The 27006-nt window shown below is 41.3% G+C and overlaps 2 protein-coding genes across 3 annotated transcripts; both read left to right on the plus strand.

Moving 5' to 3' along the window:
- LOC125228321 (CD63 antigen-like) lies at positions 1–9109 on the plus strand. The gene is made up of 5 exons (XM_048132835.1): positions 1–187; positions 5057–5245; positions 6119–6289; positions 7412–7669; positions 8552–9109. Exons 1-5 carry the CDS (start codon positions 110–112, stop codon positions 8738–8740), a joined length of 885 nt encoding a protein of 294 aa, XP_047988792.1. The 5' UTR covers positions 1–109; the 3' UTR covers positions 8741–9109.
- Positions 9110–10565: 1456 nt separating this feature from the next.
- Positions 10566–25758, plus strand: LOC125228070 (CD81 antigen-like). Of its 2 annotated transcripts, XM_048132519.1 has the most exons (6): positions 10566–10713; positions 11657–11800; positions 22722–22919; positions 23748–23909; positions 24290–24547; positions 25348–25758. In XM_048132519.1, exons 2-6 carry the CDS (start codon positions 11675–11677, stop codon positions 25531–25533), a joined length of 930 nt encoding a protein of 309 aa, XP_047988476.1. In that variant the 5' UTR covers positions 10566–10713; positions 11657–11674; the 3' UTR covers positions 25534–25758. The 2 variants fall into 2 exon arrangements, with proteins under 2 accessions (XP_047988476.1, XP_047988475.1); XM_048132518.1 differs by lacking the exon at positions 10566–10713 and having other exon boundaries at positions 11396–11800.
- The last annotated feature ends 1248 nt before the right edge of the window (positions 25759–27006 follow it).

Here is a 27006-nt window from a genome sequence, read left to right on the forward strand (position 1 = left end):
AGTCGTTCGTCGCTGCCCGACCCAACCGGCCGATAATACCTTATCAGCAACTGATAACAACACTCAGTGACAGTATTCGTGCACCTGTGGACTAGGACAGTGCGCCAAAATGGTGGCTCAAAACAGTTTGGAAGTGGGCATGAAGTGCATAAAGTATATGCTGTTTTGTGTCACTGCAATTTTTGTGGTAAGTACCTGGTTTATTTACTAAGGGAAGGGGCTATTTTGCATGGTAGGAAGTGTGTCTAAACAGTGACGTCACAAGGTTGATGATCGTTACTAATTTAATGCCTAAGCTTAACTACATATGTAAATTAACTTCTAATATAAGTAGAAAATACTTGTGTTGTGAAGACGATCAAGTTCACGTTTCATAACTTACATTACCACGAAAAGTAGGTATTAGTATTATATTCTACAAAACTTTAGGTACTTACTTACCTTTCTTAAGGTATCTAAATACTATAGACGAAAGAGACTTTAGTTTTAATTTAAACGTGTCGTAATATTAAGACTGTTCTATATTTACATTGCCGCATTTCCGATTAGTTCCTACCATGTCGCTTTAATGTCACGGTGAATTCCTTAGTTACTTGCTGCATTATGCTAATTCGACAAGGTACTAAAACCCTATTGAAAACACGTGATTCCGCTCATTTCTGTTAGAAAATTGCCTGTTGTTACTAATGGCCATTTAAAGATAAGATGACAAAAGAAGTAAGTAGGTACTTACATGATTTTATCTTCAACAGTAAAATCACGTTAGCTCAATGGTGAACATACCTATTGTAATTATCAGTGTAAGCTACAGCGGGGCAAATCCCGACGGGGGGGCAATTGTGACTGATCGATTTTTCCATTATTACACTATTAAGTTGAGTTCCACATGTATCCACTAAACACGCGTCCCATATTTAACCGGTGCACACTCTATTTAATAATACAAACAATGAAATACATGAAAAAAATGAACCAGTTGCAATTGCCTCCCAGTTGAAATTGCCCCGCTGTACCTTAAATGTCGCATCGTCAGCGGAAGAGCTATTTTATGTCATCGTTGCTGAATTGCTGATTCTGATAATTTGATGAACATTTGAATCAAAAGGGATTAGCCGTCACCTTTCCAATACTAGTAGGTACAGTCAATCAATTGGATCCCTAGGTCACTTACAACCATGTCAAAATGACAAGCAGTAAGAGATTTCTTACAATCTGATTTATAACGTCACTATGACATAGTTCTACAGTGGCCTAGGGTTCCAATTTGTTGACTGTACTTTCAGTTACATTAGAATAGATTTAGATACTTACATGTAGTATCTATCTACACTCTACAGGCCTCTATAGGCCAAATTAGGCCCTGTAGACTCTGTAGGGTAATTTAAATTTCCTGCAATAGAACTAACTGTTCCAAAAAGTCTACATCTACACAATCTTGTAGGTGAGGAACTGTCCGTATTGCAAAATAACTTCCTATTCTTACTTAGCTAGACTAGATTCTAGAAAAAAAATGCCATGGAACACATTGCAGTTACGAGGTAATGTCAGTAAGAACAGTATTTTCCTGTACGATACAAGATTGCGAAAAAACATAATTTATAGGTGTTTCACAAGAACAAGTAATACCTTGAGCAGAGAAAATGTGGACGGTGATAAGAAAACTTGATCGGAAACACTAATTTTATGACTAATTCAATATCAAGGAATTTACATGTGAAACCTGCGTCATTACATCCGTAAATAATATTTACAGGAAAAGTATTAGATATAGCGAGGTCACTGAGGTCAGTTTACTAAGAGTTCATTGCGTACATAGGTAGGGTAAACACGCCTCATTCGGTGACACGTCTAATTCGGTGAAACAACCAAAAATCGTCTTTCGGAATAGTGCTTCAAAGCTTGTATCACCGAATTAGGCGAGTTTACCCTACATATACATGCCGATCCCGCGTCGATAGGTTTGGGGACCATTAGCCCCTCGTATACAGCCTGTCAATATTGGTCTTGAAGTAGTGACCTTGAGATTTAAAATATTAGATTCAAATTCACAAGCACGGATCCGTGTCTAAGCATAAGAGGGGTTAATCATATTGATGACTTTTTAGCTATTACGTGCTTAGCTAATAGAACATTTTGTTTAGATTTTGAGAAACACTCTCCTAGTATATTTTAAGGAGTTACCTAGAGCACAGACTACTTAAGACTAGAGTCGTAAATCAGGCAATAATAGGGCTTATAATTTGTACCTGAGTACTTACGTAAAGCGTCAATAATTTGGCTTCCTTCCCATCAATCGCGTTTGAAACGTCTAGAGCCTTCTAACAGGCTTAAACGATGAGAGCTCATTACATCAGACTGAATACACATACGAGCACATACTTACGCCACGTGCTCGATTTACAACGTGGGCGGACTAGACGTAATGTGGTAAACAAAAACATTATTACCATAAAGTGTACAATGGATTTCACTAGTACCTACGAACTAAGTAGTTAAGTCATCAATAGAGTATGGTAAAACAAATCAATTGACACTACACTACACTAGTTTTAAGGCTATGACGTGTAATATGTATATTTTATATTTACCAATAAAGTCTGTATATCTGTACTTTTTGTATAGAGGAATAAGTAAGGGAAGAGTGGTAACTCCATACATCAGTAAATGCGGGTTATTTGTAAAGGCATAGTTAAGTGACATCTAGCGACAATCACGCGTCAAATAGCGTGAAAAAGGTTATATTAGTGAGTAAAAAAGGTTATATTTTGTGGGGAGTTATTGTTTTATCAAGAGACATATTAACGTAGCAGACTATAAGACCTTAGATTGTTCGGTCGACTAGGTACTTATAATTGTATCTACTAGCGTTTTCCTTTACTGCACCTAATATTGTTCAATACTGACAGTACGCTATGTCACATGTCTAAAAGCAACGTGCTCTAAAGAATCCAAAATACAATCAGAACACAATTTCTGCTAATAACAGCCATTAACGGCATTCAAATCAAGACAATGACCAACACAAACAAACGAAACACGTACACGTAAACGTAATGAAGCAAGGTCACCCCTACAATGGTGTATGAACTTATATTTATGGCTTTTCACTCATTATTTATGCAGGCACTAGCGCTTGCTTGCGAAAATCGATAGCATTCTACTCGGCATGCCTAAAGCCTCTAGACACCTTACTACTTTTACTTTAAATGCTAAGTAAGTAACTTTATCATATTGGAATTTAATAACCTAAGCGCAAAATTATAAAATTTTGAAAAAAACCCCGACATAGTGGACCGATTCTCATGAAACATGGCTAAGAGCACTCCCGACTAACATTCAAAGAAAAAAAAAACGAAATCTAAATCGGTTCATCCGTTCGGAAGCTACGACGCCACAGACAGATACACACACAGACAGACAGACAAAAAAGTCAAACTTATAACACCCCGTCGTTTTTGCGTCGGGGGTTAAAAAGGGTGCTGGAGCTGCAATTAAAATTATATACCTAAGCATACATTAACTGTTTGTATTTTTTTTGACGAAGACCAATATTTAAAGCCTAGTTAACCTAGTTTACTCCGTGGGTTAGAAGACAGTCGCTGATCGTAAATATTATTGTCATTGCCAAATCTTGAGAGAAATTGCTACGCGGACCCTAGCCTAGGGCTATAAGCTGTATCAATATTCCTGACAAACTATTATAATATTGTATAGTGTACCTGTTTAAAAGTGAAAACGTATTCGACTTTAGGAAGCTATGTACGTTACTCTACTCGATAATACGGCCGGCTAAACTAAAAATACACGAAGGTCAGTGTCGGGTAGAGCCTTCGAGGATAACCCCGCATTATGATGTGACGCAACACTTGTTTAGAATTTTAGACTACAACACGTACCTACCTACATACCTACTTAAATTAATCTAGGTTATCAAACCCACGACGTACATCTATCGTTCGCTTCACATAGGGGCCTACATCTAATTATCTATCTATCTATATTATATAATGTGCAATGTTTAAATGAGCAATTATAGGCTACTTGCCTCCTAGTCAAATCAGCTTCTTTTTCAGAACTGTCAAAACGAATTTGAACGATTTGTTAATATGAAATTTATAAGAAATAGAATTAAGCGACGTCGCGGTCAATTCAGTTACTTTATATATTTCTACCTGACTTATTAAATAGAAATGGGATTTAAACATAACTTCTGTCCATATTTTTCTTATAATTATCTGATGCTTTATTTCGTGCATCGTATAAAATATTTTATTTTTACTACAGTCAAGTTCCCTATTGTATCCATACATATTTATTTACATATACCGGCAATCTCAGAAACCGCTCCAACGATTTCGCTGAAATTTGTTATCTACCTAGGTGTTTTCGGGGGTGAAAAATCGATCTTAGTTTTAGGTCCCGGAAAACTCGAATTTTCGAGTTTTCGAACTCCGAGTAATTATCAAATAGGTTCTTTTAAAATATACTATTACTACTAATATACTATTACTTATTATTTTTATACAGATTTTACTTGTTTTTAGCATTTTGATGGCCGACTTTATTAAACAAAAAAAAGAACATAAATATAACTGGGACCGAATCGATAGAGACACGTCCGGATAAGATAACATATTTATGTGGAAAGTTATCAAGAGATATCGCGTTTAAAGACAAAAGCTTTGTAAAATCATGCGTCACATTTGATATCCATTGAAAATCTTTACGATGACACAATGTTTAATTGTCATACCGATACCAAGCACAAATAATTGTCATACAGAAATCGTTAGTACTGAGATAGGGATTTTCCTGAAATTTCCACCTTTTGTTAAGATTGTAGGTGCCTAATACCTACGCAAAAACAACTAGAATAAGTTACATGTTGGTTCGGTAGGAAAATGAGCGAACTACGTAATGTACCTAGTGGAGTAGCAAAACTTGTCGAAAGCCTGTGGCGTAGATTCATTTTCATTTCAACAACCAAAGCATATAGCATAATATTGAACTTGGCTCTCATTTCACACTTATGTTTTTGATGGGATTTACTTTTCAGATCACATCAGCCCTCATAATCTCAGTGGGCACCACGATCTACGCGATCTACCATGATGTGTCCTTCTTCCTGGACCCCCATTTCTTCTCGCCAGCCACGCTGGTCATCGTCATTGGGGTCATGATGCTGTTTATCTCCATGTTTGGATGCGTTGGGGCGTGGAGGGAGAGCACTTGCTTGGTTAACATTGTAAGTATTCTCACTTGATATAATAAGGATAGATTCCTCTTAAATACCTAATAAAACCAGATCACATCAGCCCTCATAATCTCAGTGGGCACCACGATCTACGCGATCTACCATGATGTGTATTTCTTCCTGGATACCCACTTCTTCTCGCCAGCCACGCTGGTCATGGCCATTGGGGTCATGATGCTGTTTATCTCCATGTTTAGATGCATTGGAGCGTGGAGAGCACTAAAAAAAGTGAGAGGCGTGGGTACCAGCATGATTTGATTGACTGTTTTTGACTCAGTTCAACAACACTTGCTTGGTTAACATTCTAAGTATATCTTGTTATGATTTATGATCATGATCTTCGAGTCTTGGAATCTAGCAAGCCAACGGAAGTCTTCGTCCGACTTTATGATCATTTTAACTATCAAATGTAGAATATGTGTTTGTAGATCATCTCCTAGTAAACATGTAGCGCTGCTACGATCGCTACGACTGGTAGCGATACACTTTATTAAACTACTTCTATCGGTTCTATTCGAACATTAAGATATGTAAAATATTAGCTCTAGGTTCGACATGGATCGGATATGTCAGTATACTTAAGTGCGTTTTCACATTATCCGATCCGATATCGGATGTAGGACCGATATCCTATACATTTAAGCCGTCATGTTTGACTTTTGCCTTTTCCTTCCTACATCCGATATCGCATCGGATTATGTGAAAACGCAGTAATATAACAACATTTGAAATGACTTTTGACAAATTAATCAAAAAAATATTCAGTGCCTGTCCATAAGCATTGCGAACCTTCACCTCTTCTACGCATTCCCATATTTTCTCTCAGGTTTAACCTAGCTCTTATTCACTCGTATATTCCATCAGTTCGCAGTAATCCTGAGTCTGGTGTTCATCCTGGAGGTGGCAGCAGCCATTGCCGCCTACAGCCTACGCTCGCAAGTCATCGACATGCTCGATGACCGTCTGCGCATCGCCTTGCCTTACTATTATGACAACCAAGAGGTCACCGATGCCTTCGACTTCATTCAGAACAGGGTAAGAAGATTTTGATAGAATTATAATAGCGAATAGTGTTCGTTGAAATCTATCTTAGATCCTTGAAGCCTTTACAAAATACTTGAGTTAGCATTTCAATTGATTCAATCGAATTTAAAGTGTGTGTCATATCATTCGGTTTAACTCGATGTAATTTTGGCACTAAACGGAGATCTAGGTTGTCCCCAAAATTCTAGTGCTAAAATGAGTAATACCGTATTTATGGCTCATGGTGATTGTTGTTGTCCTAAGGCACCTCAGATGTCTAAAAGGCCTTCACGAGTTCGCACCAGGCCTTCCTATCTTCCGCGGCCCTGGCCCTTGTAGTCTCACTCCAGCCCAGCTCAATCCGGCAACTTATCTCCGACGAACCATTTCTATGAATACAGGACAACCTATAGTGCTACTTATCGCTTCAATATTGTTGTTTCCAGCTGAAAGCTATTGTTGCATTATTTCTGTGTTATTATTTTTTATTGATTGACCTTTACGGCAACGCTACATAAATATTAAACTAAATAACAAGTTAACAACCAAAACGGATGCAATAGAATGTTCAAGAAAACTCGAAAAACAATGTTTCAGTCGTATATATTACCTGCCTGCCAATATCCTCGTAATCGCAAAGTCACGCTGATCGATAATGAGCAAAAACTGATAACGTAAAAGGTTTCTTATCATAATGGATGTATTTCTAACATATAGGGATATAATGCCTATTAATCTGTGTACAAAGCGGATTCAGGATTTGGACGCGGATATAATTCATCTTTCTACTTTACTCATCCGCAAGTATTTTCCTTAAAATAACTCACCGTGTGAAAGTGAAAACCATGTTTCTATTTTTTTTTTGAAAATCGTACGCCTTTCTGTTCTGCTCTAATACGCATAAAGCCCCATATTAATTTATGATACGATATTTTTTTCTCGTATTCGATAATCGTACGTCGGAGGTGAGAAACTCGTACCATCTAAATGGGCCTTAAAAATACAAATGTACCTTCATCAGCACATCACTAATAAGGAGAATGATAAACCGATTTTTCTTGATACATTTTTTTCATTTTCTATTTTTTTTCCGGAATATTGGACCAATATTTATTCAATCTTTTCCCATTCCAGCTGAACTGCTGCGGCGTCGACACATATTTCGACTGGCATGCAGTGGAACCACCACAGGGCACCAACGGCATCGTCGTCTCCAACATCACCGTACCCAACTCTTGCTGCGCTGAGTCCCACTACACCGTGGTCGAAGATGTTACCGTTGCTGAGTGTACTAAGCTGTTCGCCAATGGATGTCTCCCGAGGGTCATATATCTGGTGTATCAGAGCGCTGGGTTGTTGGGCGCTGGCGCTATGACCATCGCTTTCATCCAGGTTATTATGACTAATTTCGGTCAGAAGCAGCTACCCACGAGAGCCATCAAATATGACCGTAATCAACTCTTGTTCCGCTGAGTCCCACTACACCGTGGTGGGAAATGTGACTGTAGCTGAGTACACCAAGCTGTTCGCCAATGGGTGCCTCCCGAGGGTCATTATCTGATGATGTATCAGAGCGCTGGAGATATGACCATCGCTTTCATCCAGGTTTGTATGACTAATTTCGGTCAGAGGCAGCTACCCACAAGAGCCATAAAATATGACCGTAAACTCTTGTTCCACTGAGTCTCACTACACCGTGGTGGGAGATGTGTCTGTAGCTGAGTGCACCAAGCTGTTCGCCAATGGGTGCTTGCCAAGGGTCATATATCTGGTGTATCAGAACGCTGGGTTGTTGGGCGCTGGAGCTTTCATCCAGGTTTGTATGGCTTAGATAAATAAGCAGTTACTAATGAGAGTGATGTAACACCACCATACCCAACTCTTGCTGTGCTGAGTCTCAGTACTTCAGTTAGTTTATTTGAGTGCATCAATCTTTTTATTTGGTATGACAGAGCGCTGGTCTTTTGGGTGCTGGAGAACTGGAGGTATACCATAGCATTAATCAAGTTTTGTATCTAGTGATAAACGTGTCAAACTCCTGCTGTGCTGGAGGAATTCAGCAGCCTGGTTTTTTATAACCGTAATCTATCGGTCTGGCAATGAAAAATATATACTTAATTCATTTTTCATGCTGATTATGAGTCCCTATCGTTGTTTTATCTTAGTTAATACTTTGATAATACCGAAGTATTATAAATAAAAAAAGCTGATGTCGCGCTGTATGCTCTGATAAGCAAATATTACCTACTAATTGTGCTTTGTTTCTAATTTCAGTTGATTGGCATCATATTCTCCTTCTCACTGGGCAGCGCTATCCGCAAAGCTAAGACCGAACGCGAACGCAGGCGTCAAGAGATCCAGAGCAGCGTTATCAACTCGCACACCTCTCTCAACCCTGACGGAGAAAAAATCAAGCCGATTGTCTATGTCCCGTTCTACGGACAAACAGAGACCGCCGCGTAATGGCTGAATGAAAAGTTTCCTTTGTTTTATCGATATTTTTTTTAAAAGGTTTATTTTTCTTTGTGTAACATTCCGTCCTTTAAAACAAATATCGCTAAAATAAATTAGTCTATTTTTAATGTAAGGTTTTAATTAATTCACATTTTATTATATGTATTAAACTATTGCCATAGGATATAATTTGTGAATGAGCTATTGTAATAATAATAGCATTGGAAATGAATCAAATCAAATTTGAATCGAGGCCAAAGTATTTGTGAGAAGAGACATCATAATATCAATTGTAATTATCAAGACACATATTTAAATAATTATCTAATTAAGATTACAAATCATCACTTATTTTTATTAAATAAAATACCTAGTCAAGCCGTTTTATTTTTGTGTGACCAACCTGCCAATGTAATACCTATACTTACAATAGGAGTACCAATTGCAATAGGCTACTTGCCTCTTAGTCAAATCAGCTTCTTTTTAAGAACTGTCAAAACGAATTTGAACGACTTGCTAATATGGAATTTATATGAAATTGAATTGAGTGACGTCACGGTCAACTCAGTTACTTTATATATTTCTACCTGACTTATTAAATAGAAATTTTTATGCAATACAGCTAGCATATATGTATTTATTTAATTGATGGTCTTATCTTATGCATTTGAACTTAGCAGCCCCGAGGTGAGCGGGCGCAAATAGAAATTGGATTTAAAAATAACTTCTGTCCATGTTTTTCTTATAATAAAATTATCTGATGCTTTTGTCGTGCATGGTATAAAATATTTTATTTTAGCTACAGTCAAGTTCCCTATTCTATCTTGAATTCCTAATACATGCACATCTCCTGTCCTGTTCTAAATATGAAAAGCGTACCCAACTATACGTTATTGAAAGTAATCATGTATTATGTCCACCTGTTATCACAGTTATAGATTATGTTATCACCGATGAGTGCCACAAAGGTGAGTTTTCCTGAGCAAAATGGCTTTATAGCAGTAATGAAGCGATATGTTATCTCCAGGGGTTTACATGAACTTATCAGGCTAAACCTTTTGTGGTGAAACTAAGTATGTTTGTACTTTATATGGGGCAGTCTGAGTACATATAAACAAACATACACGTGTATTAACAAGAGATAGGAGAGCACATGCAACTGCTCAAGTTTCAGTGTCGCTTTTAACAATTACGTGTTGAAAGAAACCGAAATTGTGATATTGCAGTGATAGGTTACTGGCCCATCGCCCACATCACAATTGAACCTAAATAAGAGTCGACTTCTACGACACGCGTGGGAGGAAAGGGGGGTGGTGAATTTTTTTGCCATCACCACACGGGGCTGACGAGTACACATACTACTATTACGACGTATCTTAACAAAATTATCATAAAGCACGAATTGCGCCGTTAGAATCGTTCACTGCCTTGGGCACTTATAAAACCAATAGGTAGGTGCATAAAAGTAGATATAAAGCCAGATCTAAAATATCACCAATCTACTTGGTCATGCGATGCTGAAAAATAAAGGCCGCGTGTGGCTTTACTTTCCCCAAAGGGTTCTTATAAGTACTTCAAGTGCAATAAGGTCCTTTTCATCCGAAATTAAAAAATAAATTCTGATAAAAGAGGACCTTATTACTCATGCAGCATAATTAAGGGCCCTTCAGGCAAGTACCGCCACATTATGCACTGCCGTCGCCGTCATAAATATTTAATTGTCACTAACACGACTATATTGGTTAATATTTTTAAATCAATAACGTACAGTCAGAGGTCGTAGCGGTCTAGCGGCAGTAAGGCAGTTCAGGGTCGCGTTGAAATAGTCGTTGGCCCATAGTGCACAGTCGACTCGAGGACAGAACTATCGTGCGCGAAGAAAAAAAAAACAAATTGTTTGTGATCTACGACTTGTTTTTTTAATAGACATTTGGAGGTGTTGTGTTGCGTCTTAAAAAACTGTAGTCGTGGAAAGATAAAAGGTGCGAACTGATAGGTTACCCAGTCAGTGCACTTGCACTAAAGTTTTGTTTTGAATAATAATGCAAGTGGCACTGACAACCAATATTGAATAAAATTATAGAATAAACTCTGTAGGTATATGCATTCTTTTCTTTAGGGTGCTAGAGGAAAGGATACCTATAGTTTTATTAGTTCTTATTTACTGACAGACTTGTTTGACAAAGTATAGATCCTGGGCAGTAAGAGAATTGTAAAATATGTATTCTACTAATGGGTTCCCTACACTTAAGAGTTTAGACTAATCTAGCAATTGGTGCAAACATTTTAATATTTAATGCTGCTGGTTAGCCATAGGAATACATTTTCTTTCAAAGACACACCGAAATTATAGAAGCAGCGCAATATCCTTGACCTCGAAAGGAATTAAAAAAAGAGTTAATCTTGTTTATTTATTGCTGCGAAGTAGAATTCAAATATTTCAAATATCGAACGCCATTAACTGCACTAATGAACTGGAACATTTCTCACTAAACTGTGACGAAGCGTACACTCAGTTGGTAGCCATTGAATTTTTCTTGAGCATTAGTAATTTGAATATTCTGTGTAAGTGGCTATTATCTATTGTTTCTCATTGACAAAAGCGTTGACTGACTCGTATTACTACGATTCTAAAGATTAATTTCGTTAAATCCACTTGCCTTCGTGTCATACAACACTGTCGTATATTTCAGTACTTGCACTGGCGATTCGATTTGAGTGGTAGCGAAATCCAGTTTAAAGTGATCTATGAATATGTGGTAACTCTGTGCTATCAAATCCAGCTCTTAAACTGGTTATTCTGAGCTATCACTTCGCCTGTAGTAGACAGTAAATTGTAATAGCAACACAGCCCGCAAAGCGCCACTTTATGTCCTTATCAGTACTGCCAGGACATTATCACCTCGATATCGTTTCCTAAAACAGGTGCCGTTCAGTGTAGTGATGCAAATGAACAGTAAAACGATACAAGGCGCAAATATGCAAAATATGAAGTTTACGAAGACGGAGGCGGAGTATAACCTGAAGTCGATTAGGTTTCTGCTGCTTACCATCACAACTATGTTTATCGTGAGTATTATGTTGTTATTTAACCTCTTGTCCGTGTATGATAAGAATAATGATCCAGTAGTCATCTGTTTTCATCTTTTTAGAAGTTTTTTGGGCTATACCTATAGCACAACCCAACATTTACTTAACCCTAGATTTTTGGTCACCACAATAAATTAATACCTACTCGTAGCCTTTACATTAATTTTGTTAACACTGTAGTTATTCTTCCTTGCGTTATCTCTGCATTTTGCCCCAGCTCATAAAGTGCCTAAGGTCCGATTTGGCAATTAATCCCAAGATTTGGCATACACATTTTACAAAAGTGACTCCCATTTGACCATCCAAGTGATGTTTTCCTTAACCGAATAAGAACGTTTGGTAAACATCAAATAACATTCATGTTACACTTTAAGTTCTCGCGCTTTGTACACATATTTAAAGTCACACACAGGTCGAACGCGATTAATTAACATTATTTTTACCTTTTTTCCCGAACGACACACAGCACTCACAACATCCATCCATCGTCATTGTGAGTGCTGTGTGTCGTGCGGTGGGAAATAAACAATAACTAAAAGCGGGTAGATTATATTTATTTGTCTACCCCGAACATTTATATAAATTAACATCGGGTAGTTTTGTGTTGTTTACATCTCCGGTGACACTTTGCTGGGACGTCAGTCTTCCGCGACCACGGCCAGTGCAACCTGGCCGAAACGTTGGGAAAAAAGGTAAAAATAATGTTAATTAATCGCGTTCGACCTGTGTGTGACTTTAAATATGTAAACATTCATATTGTTTCTTTCAATATTATATGAAGTGGGATTTTCCTGTAACTGCCTACAGAAGTAAGGTAAATATGTAGGTAAGTACTTGTAGAGTTTATAAATGCACAAAGTGAAACAATACCCGAGTCGACGAGTAAATAGAGACAAGATAACGATCGTGGCGATTAAGAGGATACGGTAGCGAAAATGCTAAAATGGAAAGGCTTTCAACTTGGGAATTTTAGTTAAATATACAAGTGTTATTATTATTAACTAGATTTATCGAAAAAAATTGTCCATCAAAAACAACTGTCAAAAGATATTTCAAAAAAAAATTTAAAATCGAGGTTCCGCTCTCGACTCTTTCCTCCTTCAAAACTTAATCAATCGGAACGAAATTTGAGAATCTGAATAACAATGAAATAATCTATGTCGGACCGTTTAGCTTTTTTGGTTAATTGTTACCAATCTTGAGTATCACCACAGAATATATTATTTGTGCCGTTTGTATATCCGAGGTCTTTATAGAGAGTACGTCGTAGACGTCGCATCGGACCGGTAGATGGCGCCATCGTTCGTTGTAAGTCGCTCCGGCGTCACACCGCCGCGATGTTGGTAGTCCCGTTTTTCCCCACCTGCAACACAAGGCTCCCCGCGCCCCGACCCGCCACCAGCCACCCTCATTGTTTCGTCGAACGCCGAAGTGACCGGTTGTCGCGTATTCCGTTCGAACATTTTTACAGCATGGTGTCTCGAAATTAATCTTTTAGTTTCTATTTCCTTGTTATTTCTGGTCAAACCAGAGTTATTCGTGTTTTTATTTAAAAAAGTGGCTTATAATGTTTCGGAATTATGAAATTTTTCAATTTCATCCGTCAATTCTTTCTTCCCTTTTAATTTACGCTCGTTCGTCTTGAATAATGAGATATATTATGCCTCGCTAGCGATCATTATTCGTCTTTCGAGGTTCTCACTATAGAAATGAACGAGCGGTGCTTTATGATTCTACCCACTTTTTTGTAAGAAAGTTCCATGCTGCAAAAATCGTTACCGTTAATCAGTTTTCTTTTTAAACTATTCGCATTTCCGAGACTAAAGTAGGAAGTGTTATCCGCGTATTAAAAGTTTCGCGCTAGAATATAAGCGGTAACGTAGGTAAGTTGCTCCGCCGGGGACCACGTGCTCCGGGGACCACGTGCTTCGCGACCGCGGGCTGCGCGACCTGCGGGCTGCGGCGGCGGCGGCGGCGGCGGAGGGCGCGGTGGAGGAATACCGCGCTCCAAGGAGGTTTGAATTTCTCCGACGAATGGGTGAGCAGATTCATATTATTTTAGAAAGAACATGTTCGGTTTCCGATTCGGTGCGGAGGCCCCAAGCCACGTGTCGGCGCCGAAACTTACTGTAGCGCTGCGATAGCGCCGCTGACCGCGGCAGTGTTGTCCGCCGCGTCGGCGCCGCCGAGGTTGCGTAGAAGTTGCCTCCTCGTTAACGATGGCCATCTCTGCGGTGCCGCCGAACAACGTTGTGGCCGCCGCATAGGCGCCGCGTGCGACGCTGTAAGTATGTCTGCTGCTGCCCCGACGCGAGCGCCGTGCCGTTAGTGATCAGTCGTCAATAAGCAGGCTACCAGCGCGGCCACCTTCTGCCCCCGCCACAACGCCGCGAGCCTGCTGAAGCTGTCCACCAATATCGCTGGCCACCACGCTTATGCTGGCGCCTCGATGGTGATGCAGAGCGTGCGTCTGCCTTGACAACGCCGCGAGCCTGCTGAAGCTGTCCACCAGTATCGCTGGCCGCCACGCTTATGCTGGCGCCTCGATGGCGATGCAGAGCGTTCGTCTGCCGTGACAACGCCGCGATCCTGCTGAAGCTGTCCACCAGTATCGCTGGCCGCCACGCTTATGCTGGCGCCTCGATGGTGATGCAGAGCGTTCGTCTGCCGTGACAACGCCGCGACCTGCTGAAGCTGTCCACCAGTATCGCTGGCCGCCACGCTTATGCTGGCGCCTCGATGGTGATGCAGAGCGTGCGTCTGCCTTGACAACGCCGCGAGCCTGCTGAAGCTGTCCACCAATATCGCTGGCCGCCACGCTTATGCTGGCGCCTCGATGGCGATGCAGAGCGTTCGTCTGCCGTGACAACGCCGCGATCCTGCTGACTGTCCACCTGCTGTAGCTGTCCACCAGTATCGCTGGCCGCCACGCTTATGCTGGCGCCTCGATGGTGATGCAGAGCGTTCGTCTGCCGTGACAACGCCGCGATCCTGCTGACTGTCCACCTGCTGTAGCTGTCCACCAGTATCGCTGGCCGCCACGCTTATGCTGGCGCCTCGATGGTGATGCAGCGTGCTCATCTGCCGTGACAACGCCGCGATCCTGCTGAAGCTGTCCACCAGTATCGCTGGCCGCCACGCTTATGCTGGCGCCTCGATGGTGATGCAGAGCGTTCGTCTGCCGTGACAACGCCGCGATCCTGCTGAAGCTGTCCACCAGTATCGCTGGCCGCCACGCTTATGCTGGCGCCTCGATGGTGATGCAGAGCGTTCGTCTGCCGTGACAACGCCGCGATCCTGCTGAAGCTGTCCACCAGTATCGCTGGCCGCCACGCTTATGCTGGCGCCTCGATGGTGATGCAGAGCGTGCGTCTGCCTTGACAACGCCGCGAGCCTGCTGAAGCTGTCCACCAATATCGCTGGCCGCCACGCTTATGCTGGCGCCTCGATGGCGATGCAGAGCGTTCGTCTGCCGTGACAACGCCGCGATCCTGCTGACTGTCCACCTGCTGTAGCTGTCCACCAGTATCGCTGGCCGCCACGCTTATGCTGGCGCCTCGATGGTGATGCAGCGAGCTCATCTGCCATGACAACGCCGCGATCCTGCTGAAGCTGTCCACCAGTATTGCTGGGCGCCACGCTTATGCTGGCGCTTCAGTGGTGATGCGGAGCGTAATACTGTTAACCGCTGCACAGGCGTCGCAATCCTTCTGCTGCGTCTGCCGTGACAACGCCGCAAGCTACCTGAAGTTTTCCACCGGTGTCGACGGCCGACACGCTGATGCTGGCGCCTTGATGTCGCCTCGATCGCACGAGGTAAGATTGCAGACGCGGCGACCTTCATCGCGCCACCGAGCGCAATACTGCGGCTGCCGCGAAGGCGTCGCTAATTTTCCTGCCGCGTTTGCCGTGACGACGCCGCGAACTCTGTTGATGCTGTTCACCGATGTAGCTGACTGCCACGCTGGCGCCGGTGCCTCCCGCGCTGACGGCGGCGACCTCGAGAGGGCCACTGAGCACGATACTGCGTGACGCGACAGGGCATCGAGACGCCTTTCGAGCTGACGACGGCCGTCTCAATCTCACCGCCGAACATAACAGCGTCTGCTGCAGTGACAAGCTGGTAAGATTGCTGATGTGGGTCCTTGGTGCTGCTAGCCGCCACGCTGATAACGCCCGTCGCGCCTAAGATGTCACGCTCACCGCGAACACTGTCTTCCCCTACAATGGTGCTACGACCACGACTATCCAGGCTCCGTCTGCTACGGTATCGCTGCTGACCAGGCTGATACTACCCTCCAATGTGACGCCGGGCGCCGCTATCAGCTGACATCCCGTACACTATGGTATCCACTCTTCTCTTTCCAGTTCCCGTGAAGTACGACAGTATTTACACTCTATTTTGACCAAGGACTCCTCCGTCGCCGAAGTGAGAACAGATAAATTCTAAAGATGCTACGTCCTAACGTGGTTTGGACACCCATAGTGGAACGAGGTAAGACGTCAATAACCGGACGAGGAGCCGCACTGCTGCGAGGGTGTCCTGACGATGTTCGCGAGCTATCTAATCGGAGAGGCGCCTCGCGAGACGACCCTGTGATTCCTGTACATCGCTCATTGTGTAGGTCAAAGACATCGTAAAGGTTTGCGGAATTAAAAAAAAAAAAAAAAAAAAAAAATCTCTTTCAGAATGTCCAGATCTGAATTCGAGCCAGCGTCCTGCATCCTGAGCGTGCGTCTGTTTACCGGGTGGACACCAAAACCGATCGGTAATCTGGCCGCGGGGGTTCCAAGTACACGACGATTTCCCGGAGGCTTGTGGCGCCCACTGTCCATTCGAGAGATTAACTTATTCGCCGAGCCTCTAATAAACAAATTGGGAAAAATAAACCCGCTTCGCCTTAGTGAACTTGAGATTCCAGCTCAAAGCGAAAGGGGCCAGGAACTCAGGAGGACTTCAGTAGTTATCATCTGGCTCGACTATACTGAATTAATATAGTGCTTGATTCGATCGTTGAACCTGATTTCATCAATTTCACAACTTTCGTAGTCTACAGAGGAAGGTTGCACCGCTGCAGTTTCCAGCATTACCTCGTACAGCTGCCGATAGCTGTAGGCCAATCGCCCCTGTTTTGCTTGCATCTGCAGCCCGATAAGACCTTCAATAATCGGAACATTGTACGAAGTAAAGCTCTTCCGATGGAAAATAATCTTCAACAGGCGGTGGCGCTAGCGACTGAAGTGACATGCAGCCGGATTAAGGTTCGCATAGCACTATATGCTATGCACAGTTCGGTTGTATGTTATGTTATGCTGTACGATGGCAGGATTACATCTCTTCTGTTACGAGTAACTACGACAGTAACTGCTGACTCCAACAGACTGTCGTACGAGGTCAGTATGCACCCCCTGGGAGCCAAGTAAGTGACCTTCGGTGACCTCGCCTTCTTCTGCTTCGCCCGTCATCGTACCTCTTCGTCTGCGAGAGCCCTGCATTACGTCGTACAACGGTACGTATTAAGCCTCCGCCACACATAGCGCTAACGCTACGCTATCAGCGCGCTGAATGCGCGTGCATTCCGCTCGTGTCCCGCGCGCGTTGCGCTCGCAATCAGCGCTCGTTAGTTCCCGCTAGCGCCCACTGGGCGCAACGCCAGCGTTTGTGCGGTGCACCGCCATTATTGCGCTCCGCCTACGCTCTTAAAGCGCGCATGTGTGGCGGTGTTTTAATTCACCCCTTGACCTGCTACCACGACGTGTTCAGCAACCACCAGCGATGCGACACGGACGTCTCCACCTCTCAGTCTACTCTGTCGACCTTCATTGCACGAAGTAGAAATCCGTCGCATCGGGTTTTGGATTAGGTAATGGATTACCCTAAGAGTCAATGACTGACTTGAAGAAATCGACTGATACCTCCGTCCAGTGTAGTAGCAATCGACAGCGCTCGTACTTTTCATCTTCTAGGCTAGTTTTACCGAGCGATCGGTATCCTCAAATGCCCTCACTAAAAAGAGTTCAGAGTTCAGGAGTCTCGCTTGCAACCGCGCTCGCTTGACGCGAAATAGTCTGATCGAAAATACCAGTATTGTAACAAATAGCCCTTGGGCGCGTGAGTGATGACCTTTTTCTGTGTTTGATATGGACGTAAGACGTTGGACTTTAAATAGTCATATCAAAGCTAATATTGATTTAGAAAATTTTTACGAAGGGTTGACAAAAGCAGTATCAATTACGTTACCCTGCTACAGTACAGATAGTTACACTACTTTTACAGTTAATTTCCACACTCTGTGTCTGAAATTGGGTTTATAACCTGATAAAATAACGTGTCTGTTAATAATAATAGTGTATCTAAGGTTTTTGTATCTTGTTCAAGTCAGCCTCGCCTACATCTTTTTTGGTTTTGATCTGCGATGTATAATAATGTCATTTCTCTAACTATTCGCTGACTAAAGCTAAACGTCATCACGAAAATCTCTTTAGGCGTTTCTGGCACCGAGATATTCGCGGATCGAAGGCTATTTCGACTGATACATCTGTCAAATCGGTTCAACAACTGATTCACTTATTCTTCTATGCTATGCCAATAGGGCTACCAAAGGCTTGCGCGCCAGCTGACTCGCCACCAGGAGATAATAAACAGGTCTCTATAAAGACCTCGGATATACAAACGGCACAAATAATATAATAATTTTACCTTCCAATAAAATTGTTATTATTTTGCCTGGTATATCCGAGGTCTGAGTGATGCCTTCCTGGTAGGCTTAATTTACCGTCGGCACTTCTCCTCAACAATGAGGGTGGCTGGTGGCGGGTCGGGGCGCGGGGAGCCTTGTGTTGCAGGTGGGGAAAAACGGGACTACCAACATCGCGGCGGTGTGACGCCGGAGCGACTTACAACGAACGATGGCGCCATCTACCGGTCCGATGCGACGTCTACGACGTACTCTCTATAAAGACCTCGGATATACCAGGCAAAATAATAACAATTTTATTGGAAGGTAAAATTATTATATAATAGTACAAGTACAGAAGGCCCACTGCCACAGTATAAAACCAGTAATAACTCTTCTTACAAACTTCACGCCGCGCGGTGTGTCCCCCTCCCTCCCCTCGCATGCGGCGAAAACATGCGAAACTGGTGATTATTGGGCTGGACAGTCGGGGCCGCGTTTGCGCGCTGTGTTGACGTGTTGAGTTCGGGAGAAAATGACGTCAGCACCGAAGACATATTTTCGTTACTGTAGTGTTTATGGGTGTATGGAAAGTTCTCAAAATGCGGAAATGTCATTCTTTAGAATTCCTAGACACCCAGAAAAGTAAGTGGTTGTTATATATTTGCAGTGTTAGGTACATTATTGCTTACGTAAATGGCGTAAAAGTGAGATTTAAAGCTAGAATGACACATTAAAATCAATAAGGATTTATCTGTAACGACATTTAGGTAGATGCTGCGATCTATCTAGCTCGAAAGTTTGGTACCTACTTAAATATTGTGCAAACATCTATTCAAACATTTTATGTAAATATGATTTCGTCAGTATTTAAGAAACAAATACGTACTTGAATCTTTATTAGATAAAAAGGTAGAAAGAGCGTTGGTACTAGCATAGCGCCATACACAGTTACTAATACGAGTAGGACAGTAGGTACCTACGTTTCTAGTTCAAACGAATCTTTTTTTTATTGTGATGGATTGGGTGTATTCTAGAGAAAACATATAAAATGAACACTTAAATTAACGCTTTTGCAATTATTGTTACACAATCTACTATTGCGCGTATGAGAGTAATATATTTATAATGATTTTTTGTGTCTTCAATACTGACTAATGTGGTGTCATGACGTGGTATTGTTATACTAAAACCTACTTACAGTTAATAGTACCTATTAGATTTACAACAACTTACATTGTACGAAGTCGATTATAGTAACGTTGTACATGTACAACCCTGCGTGACCTTGCGCAGTAGTAACGACCGCGCCGCCGCTGCCGGAGATTAACTACTGATATATCCTTATACTGTGCCACTGCTTTGATGTTCACGAAATGCCGCTTTTTAAAATGCCTACAAAATTCTAACAAAGAAACGAGCCGCACGTGCGCAGCGTCGGACGGTAGGGTTGCCTATAGATTAAAACGAATTAATATTTACAAAAAATGTTATACTATTATATTCATGTCTTGGGTACTTTCAAGGTATATATACAGCATTTATATATTTTTGTTTGTCCCAACATCACAAGCCTTATTGAACTTTTCCGTGGGACTCAATCAATATATAGTAGATCTATGTAAAATTGTGCTATTTTATTCATGATGTCTATTTAACTAAGCTTTATTAGCCATTCCACACGCGGACATCGCATATGAAACTTAAAAAAAACTCGCGACGTAAAGTAACAATTAGAATGTGCGAACGTGCGTTCCATGAGAATGCGCGCCACCCCTGAGTAGGCCGCGAACTCGCGGCCGCCGGCATGTACCTGTAGCGCGGCGATAGGATCGCGGAGTGAGCCGCCCCTGGTATCACACCTTTTTTTGCGGTACAATGAAAAAGGCCGTTTTTGGAAATTTTTGATTGGCTCTAGAGTTTAAAAAGCAGAATATCAAAAAAATCAAAACGGTCCGACACAAATAAAAATAATAACAATGTGTGTTGAAAAAAATCATTGCTCTATCTTCAAAAACCAGGGAGGAAATAGTCGAGAGCGTTTGTATGGAGAATTGACCCCTACCGTATCGTCTTAACGATGGTAAATAGGTGAATTAGACCATGAAACCTCTGATGATGACATTGACATTGACATGCGACGTAATACCTAATTGCAGAATGTAGGAATTTATACGGTTCTTTCCCTGTAAAAAGGAAATCTGTAAACAATAGAATAACCTTGTAATAAAAGCGTTACCTGTTTAATAAATACCTTTTATATGATAAGCTATTATGATCATTAAGTAGATACTTAATGAGTTGAGTCTTAAGTTTTAGAATTAAATAATACTTATTTAAACAGATGTCTAAGATATGGAAATTATATTTCGCAAAGTACCAATTAAATTTTCTTGACACTTTGTACTCGTACTTCAAAGTCCTGGTGGCCTAGCGGTAAGAGCGTGCTTTCAATCTGGAGGTCGCGAGTTCAAACCCGCCTCATACTCGTACCAATGAGTTTTTCGTAGCATAATTATCTATGTCATTTGATATTATTTGCCAGTTGATTTTCGGCAAAGGGTAATCCTAATTCCCCGAAAGGGCCTGTTTGTCCTCTGGGTTGGAAGGTCAGCAGACGCGCGCTTTCCTAAAGACTAGTGTCTACTTGGACTACTTGCTAATAGTGGACCCCAAGCTCTTATTAGCCCAGAATATCGATAGGAAGAAAAAAAAATGGCCCATTTCGCCAAAAAATCACATACCGAAAAAAGACATTGAGTTTCAGTAGCAACAGGTAAACTTACTACTTAAGTACTTAACATACCTTATCATCGATTTATTATATTTATTTTATTCAAACTTATTTAAGTAGGTATATCAACTAACTATTTACTCTCCACAATCTTAATCGAAATATTGTATTATATTATAACATTTTAGTTAATAGGTAGGTCGTTCTTATTTCAATCGAATTCATATTTAATTATTACTCAATACCTAAATCAATAAAGATTCTAGGTCAGCGGAAACTGTTCCTTATGTGTTGATGAATTGTATTGTATCTAACGTGTTAAACATGTAGCCTAATACCTACATAAGCCTTTATCTTTGGATAAGATAGAATGAAACAAAACCCGTAGCCTGTTACGCTCCTTGTAGATATTAGAAGAAAGACCCCATTTTATTAGGTAGGTAGATACCTACCTAGTTTATTAGTAGCTAAACTGGCGAGCCCGGTGCGCAAGCCATGATGATGTACCCAGTACCTGCACCCTCTTATACATTAAATAGACAGGTCAGACTGAAACAAGATGTCAATAAGAACATTCTATAAGGGCCGGTTGCATCAAACCGTCTGTCACCGTTAAAGCGTTCGTTAAATGTTATTGTATGGGAAGTTCCATAGATATCTGCTGCGTGACGATGATGTGTCTGTCAAATGTGGTTGATGCAACTGGTCCTTAAAGAGGCAGAAAAAAACCTGAAAAACACTGTATACAACAAATACTTACCTAAATGTAAAACTGCTTTAATTTGGCTCTCTTATACCAGACTCGTACTCGTCCATTCATTATCATATTTTTTGTCGATCTCTCATTAGGTACTCGTACCTACTGAGGGCGACCGTGACTACACTACCAGTTTATTAGCAGCCCCCGTCATGTGTCACCATCGATCTCGATCTCCTGTAGCCCTCATTGCCTCCACTCAATTGAAATTGAAATTGAAATTTCTTTACTTATTGCCACAGAAACGAATTAACAAATTAGCAAGTAGGTACAAAAAAAACTTAACTAAATACTAAATTAAATCCAAGTACTAAATTTAGACTAAAGTTTAGTCTTAGTTTCTTATATAATTATGTAAATATGTTAAAAAACTAAATTAAATGTAGCTATTATTATATCTTATATTGAAGGAAAATGTGGCAAATGGTTTTGGCGTCAGCATGATGCTGAGAATGCCAGCCCACATGGGTAACACTTTAGCGCTTCAGCGCAATTGTTATTTGTTCCAAATTTTTCAATGGACTCTATTATTAAGTAAAATAAGGGCCCATTTCTCGAAGCTACATGTTACAATTTACAAGTGGTTGTCAATGTCTAATATGACAAGTTGGAAAGTGACTTCCGCTTGTAACTTGTAACTTTCAGTTTTGAGAAATGGGCCCCAGACAGATTAACTAGAGCTACCAAAAGCAACTGACTGGTTAAAATCTAATTAAGTAATTATATTTCCAGATAGTAGCAGGTCTGATGGTGGTCCTCGGCTTCTCCGTATATTCCGAATACCACGACTTCTCCTTCTTCTACGGAGCGAAGGGCGGTCGCTTCGTCACCCTATCAGCGCTGTCGGTTTTCATCGGCATGGTGCTGCTGGTCGTCACTTCCTTCGGCTTCTTCGGCAGTCTTAAGCAGAGCACGTTGTTGGTCAATTTGGTAAGTCATTTTGAGCAAAATAGTTACTCTGCCAGCGCTCTATGGTGTAGACTGTAGGTAATTGCAATAGTCAATTGATGGTCACGTGTTGTTTGGCAGACAAGCAGACCACGAGCTTGGCTAATTAAATAAACAATTGGTGACAATTATGCAGCTACGACACGATGCAACAATTAGACAATTATTGAATCGACCTCAACCTGCAGTGAATGTGTTAACATTGTACACCTTTTCTAAGGTGACTATGTTTAGCTTAGCGGTAAAACATTATTTGCTATAGGTCTATTCTAGGTGGCCTTAAACATTCAATACTCATCTAATATTCTACAACGACGCCATCACGCGACACGTGTTAATATTGAGCATAGGCCGCTATAGGTATATTTATTATATACTCGTAGTTGACAATACGAATCATGGAAATCAAAGCAAACGACCATTATTCAACATTGACATAATTATTCCGGAGACATGGATCGAGTTTGTTCTTCATCATTTACCTACAGTACTGAATTGTTCTTTTCTAGATCACCTATAAACAAATGGACACTAAAACTAGGGACCTACATATCATAACTATTCAAGTAGATTCCCCAGGCTCTTCGATAGATCCTGAAAATGAAAATTCCACCAACAGAGAATAAAGTAATCAACGTTTTTTTCACTACGTTGGGGAACTATGTTAGACATGAGAACACCCTCGATTTTCAAAGTGGTTAACAAAATGCTCCTAATCACTTTATATAACTCTGCATGACCCATACTGGCTCTTCTAATCCTATGGTTTCGGACGAGGTTTCTAACGAAATTTTACCATGTTCATTCCAGTACGCGTTCTTCCTGAGTCTGATCCTCATCGTGATGCTAGTGGTGGTGATCCTGGCCTGTACCCTGGACTCTGCAGTCGTGATGAAATACTTCTCCATCCCCATATCCGAGTACACTGCTGACGCAGAGATCCAGGCTGAGATTGACTCGCTGCAGTATTCAGTAAGTTTGACATCTTATTACTTCCTTCAGACCTCAATCATCACGGTCATCACACTTTGTTAGGGACTTTGAGTATGAGGCCCGGATCTAGCAAGAGCGAGCCAGGGCCCTTGCTCTAGGCGCGAAATTCGAACTTCGTCAAGTTCAATAATCCTGCGATTAATTTTACATGATGATAACTACAGAAAATTGCTTTTTTTAAGTTCTGAAAATTAAAGATACCGACTAAAACTAAATTTACACCTTCCAAATAATCTGGCAGTCTTTTGATTTCCTGTAAGGCGTCTTCAACCTTCATTCAATCATGTTTAGGTAATTTTAAGGAAGATCTTCATAGACCGGTTTTTTAGCAAATTTTAACACTATTCCCAATTTTCCAGCTAAACTGCTGCGGCAGCGACTCCTATCTCGACTACCTGAACACAGAGTTTACCAGCAACCACTCCACCGTCATCACCACCAAGGAAACAGATGGCGACATTGTCACTATGGTCGTCCCTGCCTCTTGCTGCTCCAGTGCCGTGGATGTCATCTGCACGAGACTTAGGACTACTAGCTGCAAGGATGCTCTTGTCAACATGGTTATACAGAACTCGACTGTCATTGGAGTTCTTGGTGTTTCCGTGATGTTTATCAAGGTAAGCCTTAAAATCTATAGGGATCACGCCCGAAGGAGTTAAAGATATCGTCACCATAGTCGTCCCTGGTTCTTGCTGCTCCAGTGCCTCGGATGTCATCCGCACGAGACTTAGGACTATTAACTGCAAGGATGCTCTCGTTAAGATGGTTATACAGAACTCGACTGTCATTGGAGTACTTGGTGTTTCTGTGATGTTTATCAAGGTAAGGCTAAGAATCTAGCAGTCTTCCAGGTCCAAAGGGTTAAATATTCATTGACTATGGTGCCCATGAATTGAATATGGTGACCACTCAGCTCTAAGGAGTTAGAGATAAACATTGTCACCGTAGTCGTCCCTGCCTCTTTACTGTTCCAGTGATGTTCATGTCATCTTCATGAGACTTAGGACTACTAACTGCAAGGATGCTCTTATTAACATGGTCAAGGTCATTGAAATTTCTGTAATGTTTATACGACTATGGGCCATTAATTATTCAGGCAATACCTAAACTCTTAAATTTACTGTCTGTCCCGAAGTCTTTATGTCCCTATTTATTTTCAGGAACATAAATGATGTCACAAATTTCGTTTGTCATGAACTCTAATTGCCACTGACTCGCCCACAGGTACTTAGAGGTCTATATCGGATGTCGGAAAAATTTCAATGGAAAAAACCCAAGATGGTGTCTGTAATGTATGGGATATCGGTCCTACATCCGATATTACATATCAGATAATGTGAAAGTGCACTAAGTTAGCCTGTATCATTTGACAGAGTTTCTGAAGTTAGTATTCTAATAATCACTTACCTTCCTCCAGCTCCTCGGCATCATCTTCGCTCTCCTTCTGGCCCGCTGCATCCGCAAGAGTAAGAGCGAGCGCGCGCTAATCCAGTGGAAGATCCGCGAACAGATGATTCTCGCGCGTCAGCACACTGATGAATTAAAGGCGGGTCATACGGGCGTGACCGTGTCTTTGGAGCAACCCACTTCTAGCAACGCGTAAACTTAGTCACCAAAAGTGATGCATCTGGGCCATTTTTTAGGGTTCCGTACCAAAATGGTACAAAAGGAACCCTTATTGGTGCCGCCCTGTCCGTCTGTCATTTTCAAAGTTGTTCACCCCACTTTTTTTGTAACATGGGTATTGTTTCCCCGTGTGGTGACGGGTTAAGAATTTCACCACCCCCTTTTTTCCCGTGGGTGTCGTAGAAGGCGACTGTGGGATATGGGGTAAATTGTGGCGTAGGCGAGAGGCTGGCAACCTGTCACTGCAATGTCACAGTTTCGTTTTTCATTCAACCCCTTGTTTGCCAAAAGTGGCAATGTAACTTTAGCAGTTTCATGTGCTCTGCCTACCCCTTTATGGGAAACAGGTGTGATTGTATGATGATTGTATGATGGGTATTTTTTCCGCGATTAATACTCAGAATCGCGAGGTCTTTCCCTCCTGATAGAAGAAAAAAATGTCCCTAGATTTCCATACATTTTTCGAACCTTCCATTCCGTTACCGCCACACAAAATGTATGAAAAAATGGTAACGGAATCGGAAAAAAACGTTGGGATACTTTTTTCTCCTATTGAAATTGAAAGAGCTCGCGATTCTGAGTGGAAACCACATAAAAATTACCCAATCCAAAAAAAGTGGAGTGGACAACTTTGAAAAAAAATGGCCCATCTAACTCTGCTATTGCTTGTAGGTCACCAACCACTATCAGTGGCCCATTTCTCAACACTGAAAGTTACAAGCGGAAGTCTCTTTCCAACTTGTCATATTAGACATTGATTACCACTTGTAAATTGTAACGTAGCTTCGAGAAATTGGCTCCGGGTGCTGTCTCTAAAATAATTATTATTTATTATATTTTTTTTTATTATTTATTATATTATTATTTATTATATTTTATAATAAAAAAAATATATATATATAATAATTATTATACTTAGAATGCAAATAAGTATTTACAGGTCCTTTTAAAACTGTAACCTCAATACACGGGTGTACTGAACCCCGGCATTGCTATGGTCCCATCCTTGATTGTTGTTCGATCGGATGGTGGGTGGTGGTCTACCGTATCTATGTCTATTAAGTAGGTACGCTACAATATGTGAGTGATGCAGAAATACGCTAACCGGTATAATGTTGCGATCCAGTTCATCCGTATAAAGCTCATTTAACGCCGCTCCGCCTTGAACGTGAAAATGCACCAATAAATATATTATTCACATACTTATTTCTTATATTTAGTTGTTTGGCACAATCTACTTACAACTAGAGCAAGACATTGTTTGTATTAGATTTAATGAACTATAAAAATGTTCTCGTAGCAATATAAAACACTGTGGTTTCTTTAATGTGATAGCAAAGGGTAATTTGAAAGTAACGGCATTGTAAATAGTATGTCAATAAGTCCCAACATAATCCTTTATTGTAAAATGAGCTTATAGGTAATTCCACTGAGGTTGAAGTGAATGATA

Source organism: Leguminivora glycinivorella, chromosome 7 (genome assembly GCF_023078275.1).
Source record: "Leguminivora glycinivorella isolate SPB_JAAS2020 chromosome 7, LegGlyc_1.1, whole genome shotgun sequence".
In the NCBI taxonomy this organism is placed as follows: Eukaryota; Metazoa; Arthropoda; class Insecta; order Lepidoptera; family Tortricidae; genus Leguminivora; species Leguminivora glycinivorella.

Coding starts and splice junctions, on each gene's coding strand:
- LOC125228321 (XM_048132835.1), top strand. CDS start 110: ATGGTGGCTCAAAACAGTTTGGAAGTGGGCATGAAGTGCATAAAGTAT. Junction 188..5,056: donor GTGTCACTGCAATTTTTGTG/GTAAGTACCTGG, acceptor TTTACTTTTCAG/ATCACATCAGCCCTCATAAT. Junction 5,246..6,118: donor GCACTTGCTTGGTTAACATT/GTAAGTATTCTC, acceptor ATATTCCATCAG/TTCGCAGTAATCCTGAGTCT.
- LOC125228070 (XM_048132519.1), top strand. CDS start 11,675: ATGCAAATGAACAGTAAAACGATACAAGGCGCAAATATGCAAAATATG. Junction 11,801..22,721: donor CCATCACAACTATGTTTATC/GTGAGTATTATG, acceptor TTATATTTCCAG/ATAGTAGCAGGTCTGATGGT. Junction 22,920..23,747: donor GCACGTTGTTGGTCAATTTG/GTAAGTCATTTT, acceptor TGTTCATTCCAG/TACGCGTTCTTCCTGAGTCT.